The sequence below is a fragment of the Cimex lectularius genome, unplaced genomic scaffold (assembly GCF_000648675.2).
Source record: "Cimex lectularius strain Harlan isolate CLEC.00 unplaced genomic scaffold, Clec_2.1 scaffold205, whole genome shotgun sequence".
Taxonomy (NCBI): Eukaryota; Metazoa; Arthropoda; class Insecta; order Hemiptera; family Cimicidae; genus Cimex; species Cimex lectularius.
Genome location: NW_019392773.1, coordinates 796,918 through 804,013, shown reverse-complemented (window position 1 = coordinate 804,013; position 7,096 = coordinate 796,918). Strand labels below are relative to the sequence as shown.

The following is a 7,096-nucleotide window of genomic DNA, read 5'->3' as shown; positions in this document are numbered from 1 at the left end:
TTTTAATCTTCTATTTGGGATGTACAGTCATTTTGGCAATAGAAAAACCTTTTTCATTTAGCCGTTGTTTCTAAAAAATTGATTTCCTTTCTCAAGGAAAAAAATCATGAAAGATCAAGTTATTCATGAAAATGACATTAACAGAAACTTTTTATGTTTTTAAAATCAAAATAGAGTAGAAAGTAAAGTATTTTCAGGTCTAGTTATAAACAACCATTTTATAAAAATAAATAGTGAAAATTGAAATGTGTAAATGTCAGTGAAATGCTGATATTTACATAAATAAATTTATCAACATGACTATTCAGGCAGAAAAAAACAAAAATTGCAAATTTCTTTTTGTAGGCCTTATTTGGATATCAGTGATTATCTCCCCATCTTCATTGGTAGCTCTAGCCATTTAGAAAAATATGCAGCCAGGAAACGATATAATTTGAAGAAACTTACTTAGCATCAGTTCATGCATGAATAACAGCAATAAGAACGAAGAAAAGTAAGAAAAATAATAATTTAGATTTAAAAAATGTGACAATAGCAGTAAATAAAAAAAATATTTAAAACATAATGTTTAAAGATTTCTTTCTCCATAAAGGCTAGCGGTGAATTTCATACAAAATAGTGAAATCTTCAATGATTGTTATGATCACCTATGATTAAAAAAAGCATAACAAATAATAAAAAATCAAATCAAAAGTAAATGCCAATATTTTATTATCATTAATTTTTATTTTTAATATGCTTGATATTCTTATATAGTGTTATAATTATAATTTTTGTATATTTTATTTAATGATGTGTGCATCTAGTTAAGTATTTGTTAGTTATAATTGTTTTAATGCATTAAATTAGTAAATAAAATTATTTATTTATCTGTTAATAATGTTAATGATTGATAGTTTTTGATTGTGTATTTAAAATGAATTTTTTTTTTCGAAAAATGGGATGCAAATTTAGAAGTAGAAGGAAGAATACTCATCAAAATTGTGAAAGGATAGACATTTTCTGAAATGCCAGTAAAACAAAATAATTTTTCTCTTGTGCAAAGTGACTGCATATCCCTAATAGAAGAAACAAAAATATTTTAACAACTATAATGAAACAAATAAACATGAAATAAAAACTGTTGTAATTAAAGAAAATAATAAAATACATTTTTTAAAAATAAAAACAGTTTCAAATTGGGTTTTGCACAGATTTTCAACACTAATGCTCATATAAGTGATTATAAATTACTTGTTTATTATGACAATATTTTTTTTCTTTTTGGAACTTTACATTGAAGCTGCACAATAATTTTGTTACAATGGTTTCTATTTGAAAGTACACATTTGAAGGGCTCTAACTGGTTGGGAAAAACATTATATGCACAACCATTTTTTTATTATTACAATTTTTTAAAATAAAAAAATGATCTATTCAATAGCAAATAGTAGTAAAATGTTGTAATATTAAATTATTTAAAGCAGGAGTAGCTAGATTTCATTATTTACAAAAAGGTGATTGCATTTTTTCATTTTTACTCGGGCTAAAAAAATATTAATATTTGGCAAAACTTTAAATTTAATCTTTTGCACCATTTTAAATAGTAATTTCTTTCTCAAACTCAAGATCATTGTTCACTAAACACTTTTGTCTTTGTTTTTGTAAACTAACTAATGTTACAAGTCATTTTTATCATGGTTTTAATTATTCTTTTTTTTTTTTGTTAGACTGTCTGAATAATACAGTTAATACTTGAATGAAAACAGAATACAGATTATAAATGGGGCATGCACCAATTGCCAAAAGGAAAATGAATCATATTGATCTTTTTGGTATGTATGGTTAATTAGTCAGTCGGTTGTCGGATGAATTGAACTCATCCAGATTACAATTTAGGTATTCTGTATCTTTCCAGTGTGATGCAATAGTTTAAACACATTGCAACAACTTGTCAATACAAGTTTTCAACTTTATGCCCAAACAAATCAACCCATTCAATTATTCATTAATTAAATTCAGTAAAAAATTCTAATTGAAGAAGAAATCATCAAAGTATAATGAAATAAACAGTAAAAAAATGTTTAAATTCCCTGATTTAGCAAATACTAATATTTTACTATTTGGTTGAATTGGTTAAGAAATTTGAAAAAATTCTAAAATATTTGTTTGTTAAATACTGTATGGAAATCATACATTAAACTCATCTTTTAAATAATATATAATTTGCGGAATTTTAATTAATTACTTATATTCAGTTCAGCCTCACTTCTCTCGAGTTTAGTTATTTGAATTTTTTTGTACATATTAATAAAAATGAATGGTATTTTTGGATTATACTGTCCTTGGGATTTGTGTTTTAGATTTGATTCAGTGCTATAGAAGTGGAATCGGTGTGGTCACCGTTTATTTTGGAATTAGATCTTCCCGGGTAATAGACGCAAGGTAAAGCCCTTGGGACTTTATTAATACTCCCATTCGTTTTCCTTAGGGAATGCCTCAAGTTGAGGTCTCCGTTGCTGGCCATTATGCTGTCCTCTGGCCCCGTGAGCCCGTCGGGCGATTCTCTACCTCCGTAGCATATTTTGGGGCTGTGATGGCAGAAAAGTTTTAAAAAAAGCTTCTTGAACTTTTCACCGAATATAACGTATATTATGAAATTGACGGAAGAGTTTATCGTGACGAGCAGATTGCTCAACTTGACCATACGGTCTAAAATAATCCCGTAGAACGCCTCGAGGACGTTCGTGGCGAGGGCGAGGATGTTGCACAGCACAAACACGATCACGACGCACAGCAACATTGTGGCAAGGCCGATTTCCTTCTTCTGATGCCTCGACAACTGTTGACGTTCTTTATTCGCTTTTCGCACCTGCAAAACAGATCCAATTATAAAATCATACTTTCAACAAATGCACAAAATTCGTTAGAACTATAGTTATCTGTTAATCAACATGCTACACCTCTCTAAACTCGGGATGAATATTTCATATCGAACAGTAACGAATCTGTTTTAAACTTATTATGAATTTATTCATAGCCTGCGCGTATCTATACATATCACAGATGTGCTTCCTTGAAAACACATGTCAAAATCAATAAACGCAGCCTCTCAATTTGGTGGATTAAAGAGGGAGGTTGATTTTTAGTGTAACTCGTCCATGGATGGTTCTAGTGTATTATACTAAATTGCCAGTTTGAACAGTAGGGTTGGGATACTTATGATGGACCAAAAGGTTGGAGGGAACTTGAGAAAGGGGAACCAGATCAATGTTGTCCTAAGGAATGTTCAGCTGTTGCGGATTAGGTTTAGGTTACTTTAGGAATGGGTTATTGTCCAATTCTCTGTTAAGCTTAAGGCTGCATAGGTCTTCGCATAAACAGAGGAATGTTCCACTCTTTTTTTCTTCTTTCTGGCAATATCTGCACAGGATTGCTTCTCCTCGTTCTTCCGTGTTCAGTCAACAGTTCCATGTTTAGTAGTTTTTTAGTCGTTTCTGTGATGGCCCTGTAATGAACTCTAACTACTAGATTAATTATCCTGACAGAATTTTCTGTGGCCAATTTATCGGTCTCCTTGTTGCCCCTCTCACCTGTATACCATGGTACCCAAACTTGATTGATTGGTTGTCTGACTGGATCTTGATGCCATCCGAAACTGTTTTGAACTTTACTACCGATGAGGTAGTTGCCATTAGAAATGCCTGGCAATCCGAGTACACGGCTATTTTTTTTTTAATATACATAAAAGTAATATCAAGTTCTTTTAATCTCCGAGAAATAAAAAGTGATAATCCTGAAATTCAGTGGTATATTGCCCAAGGCTAACAGCTCCTGACCCATTTTTTTACCATGGATACCAGAGACTGGAGGAGAATCCTTTTTAAAAAGATGGTTTTAAAAAGATTTGACTGGAGGAGTTTCCTCCTGACCACTGCAGCTGAGCTGTACAGCTTATTGTACTTTATCTCTGACTCCATATTTTGGGGGGGCTCGCAACACAAATGTGAACTTGAGCCCCCATTGTACCGGTGTTCTTCCATAGAAGAAACTCCCTTTTGAAGGGGGTTGGGACCCAATTCTGGGTCGCTGAGATCCGATCCCGCCCCTTCCATTGATGAGTGCCGTGTCGATTTCTTTCAATTGCGGCCACCGTTCCCCTTAGGCGTTAGAAAATGTCCAGAGGCGACGGTGGGGATCGAACCCATGACCGCAGGATCTACTAGCTGAGAGTCTGATGCCTTAACCACTCGGCTACCGCGGCCCTCTCCTGACCCATATTCGTTCTTGGAACCATCTGTATACCAGTTAATTGGGACTCCTTTCTCCCAATCTACACTATCGGGTATTTTAAATTAGTAATTAGACATAGTAAGGAGAACTGATAATTAGTCTGAGGCTAAGATGGAGGCTAGGGGGAACATGACATCTTCTCGTTATGTCAAGTCCTTAGACAATTTCGGTACTAGAAACCTTTATAGTTATCCATTTCTTCGGTTAAGGTTTGGTCTCTAGCATATGCGTGAAGATTCCACGCCTCTATCTAGGAACTATAGTTCTAAGTATCTAACTTAAATTGATGTCCGATGTCCCTAGCTCTTTGTTTTTGATGTACAGTGGAGGACAAATTTGTGTTACTCTTTCAGTTTGGTTTTCTTGTGTACCGTTCATTGCTGAGCTCAAAGATTCGAACTAGGTTAAAAACGTATAAACACAGATCTTTTATAATAGTCCTCCTGGATAGTTCGATAAGGGTTTTACTGAGTTGGGCAACTTTACATAGTTCTCATACCTCAAAATAGTTTTCTATTGATTTATTGATAAATAAAAATAAGTGATTTACCTGTCTGTAGATGGCGCTGTTTAGCAAGGCAAGACAGATGAAAGGGAAGACGTAAATGAAGAGTAGGTAGAACCAGTGGATGTACACGTAAATGTACGCTTCGTTATTTCTCAAAGCGCTCGGTACCGGTCTGTAGATAGTCATGTTGTACGCAAAGTGGTATTCCTCGATGAGATTCACCTCGAAGAACCTGGTCACGTTGTACGCAGTCGAGAATATAATTATGAGTATGACGTACATCCTCGCTCGTCCGTAGGTGCAGAGCGACCTGGCCCGTAGCGGATGGCAGACGGCGACGAATCTCTCTAGAGTAACTGTCAGCGTGAGATAGACGGAGAGGGTTTGAGCTATCAGGGCCAAAGGGTACATGACGTACGACAGAAAAGGATAGACCCTGTAATAATAACCCGCGAGTAGTGTCGTATTCGTAAATTTATAAATCGCCGGCAATCCGAAAATAGACATGGAAGTAACAATTAATACAGTATCGCATCTCGCGAGCCACGTTAAGAGGTAATTTATCGATGACCTCATTTGTGGCCTGGATAGAATGATCATGGATATAACATTCCCCATGATGCCAAAGAGTCCGACCACATTCAGCAGTATCCCGTTAGTTATAAACTCGAAAAGTATCTCCCCTTCGTCGTACTCTTCAAAATAATCGTAGAGTATGCACGTGTCGTTGCACCCCGAGTCGGTGGTCTGGTTGGCCGTCCTGTTCTGGAAAATATCCATGACATAATCGTCGTTCATGGTCTACAGCTTGACGTTCCTCTTGGTCCTTTTCAACTCGTCTTCGTTGCATGTATAAAGGAAAATTCGCATCCTTCTCGTCCTCCAGTGTCACAATATCTAGCCTGAAAAAGAGAATTAAATTCCTTTAGAAAATGTAATATAAATTTACATTTATAGATGTACATTTATAGATTCTATTCATTATTTAATGGCTAACTAATAACAGTGAGATTTCCTCTTTGGGTTTGCGGGGTGATAAACATATAATTTGGCCGTTTTTAATCATTATGATCTGTAGGCGGACCAAATTGATCGGAAACTATCAAACTACGCTCTGATAAATTAAATTTTAAACTTTATTTGCCGGTGAAAATGTGATGAAATTTCTCGATAGGAATAATATTAGAAAAATAAATAATTTATGAAAATTTGCAAAGTCCAAATAATCAAATTGTTTTTAAACAAACCAAGTATAATGGAAAACCATTCTCCATGAAAAACTATAAATACTGTTAACTTGTTTATAACAACCTTCCTCCAACTACTTGTATTACCAGAACCATTTTTTGTTAATATTTATTATTTTTCGAAGATAAAACTTTGGGTAGAATTCTTCCTATGTATAAAACATTTCCTATTTACTACAAGTTAGCAATATTGTCAAACTATGCAAATAATGTTGAGTTGCCTCAAATCTGGTCGAACTAGATTAATTTTAATTATTAGCCGAACAAGAAAACTTCGACGGTAAAGGGCGACCAAGTAAGCGTACAGTTTAATAATAAATTGAATAATAATAGATTTTCACATCTTTCAAGTTTATCTTAATTCCTGTAAAATTAAAAAGAAGGTAATTTAACGAATTTATAATATTTTAGAAACGCTAATTCCAAGAAGAAAATAAATAATTGCATGAAACACGGCGTTCTGAACGACTAAACCTGCACGACCGAAACTAATTGTGGGTTTAGCCTGTATCTGGCCCCGTGATTTTTAGTAATCAGTTTATATTTCTATTTTTATCAGATGTTTAAATTAATATACAACATTTAAAACACAAAATGTATAAATTAAAAAACAATTAAAAAATAGAGATCTGAAGTGATATTTTAGAGACAAGCAAGTGAGTGCACCTTCGTCGTCTAGGTATTCCTACTATTAAGCGTCTACGGAATGGAATTTCGTCCAAAAATTTAGAACGGTTTTGTAAATGAACTAAATCCATTTTTTGTATTATTTTTGTCAACTATCCAGCATCTTAATTTACTTAAACTACAAAAATTATTATTACATTTCAAATTAATATTTGTAATAATGTGTTAAAACAACTTTGAAAAACAATGGCAAATTTCGCAGTATCTGATTTTACGTGTGATTTTTATAATATCTGGCGGATTGCTAAACCGATTTTCAAATGTTTTATTTTTTTTATCAAATCTAACGAACTTGACTAAATCTTCAAATGAAAATAAAAGTTATTATTAACTTAAATTTTATTTTATAACATTACGGAAAACTGTAAACATTTGCAATGTA

The 7,096-nt window shown here is 33.4% G+C and overlaps 1 protein-coding gene across 1 annotated transcript; it reads right to left on the bottom strand.

Moving 5' to 3' along the window:
• Positions 1-2,188: 2,188 nt before the first annotated feature.
• LOC106673088 (FMRFamide receptor) lies at positions 2,189-5,659 on the bottom strand. The gene is made up of 2 exons (XM_014405046.2): positions 4,823-5,659; positions 2,189-2,851 (listed from the first exon to the last, which is right to left on the bottom strand). The coding sequence occupies exons 1-2, from the start codon at positions 5,576-5,578 to the stop codon at positions 2,339-2,341; spliced, it is 1,269 nt and encodes a 422-aa protein (XP_014260532.1). The 5' UTR covers positions 5,579-5,659; the 3' UTR covers positions 2,189-2,338.
• Between the last annotated feature and the right edge of the window lie 1,437 nt (positions 5,660-7,096).

Coding starts and splice junctions, on each gene's coding strand:
- LOC106673088 (XM_014405046.2), bottom strand. CDS start 5,578: ATGAACGACGATTATGTCATGGATATTTTCCAGAACAGGACGGCCAAC. Junction 2,852..4,822: donor ACAGCGCCATCTACAGACAG/GTAAATCACTTA, acceptor TCTGTTTTGCAG/GTGCGAAAAGCGAATAAAGA.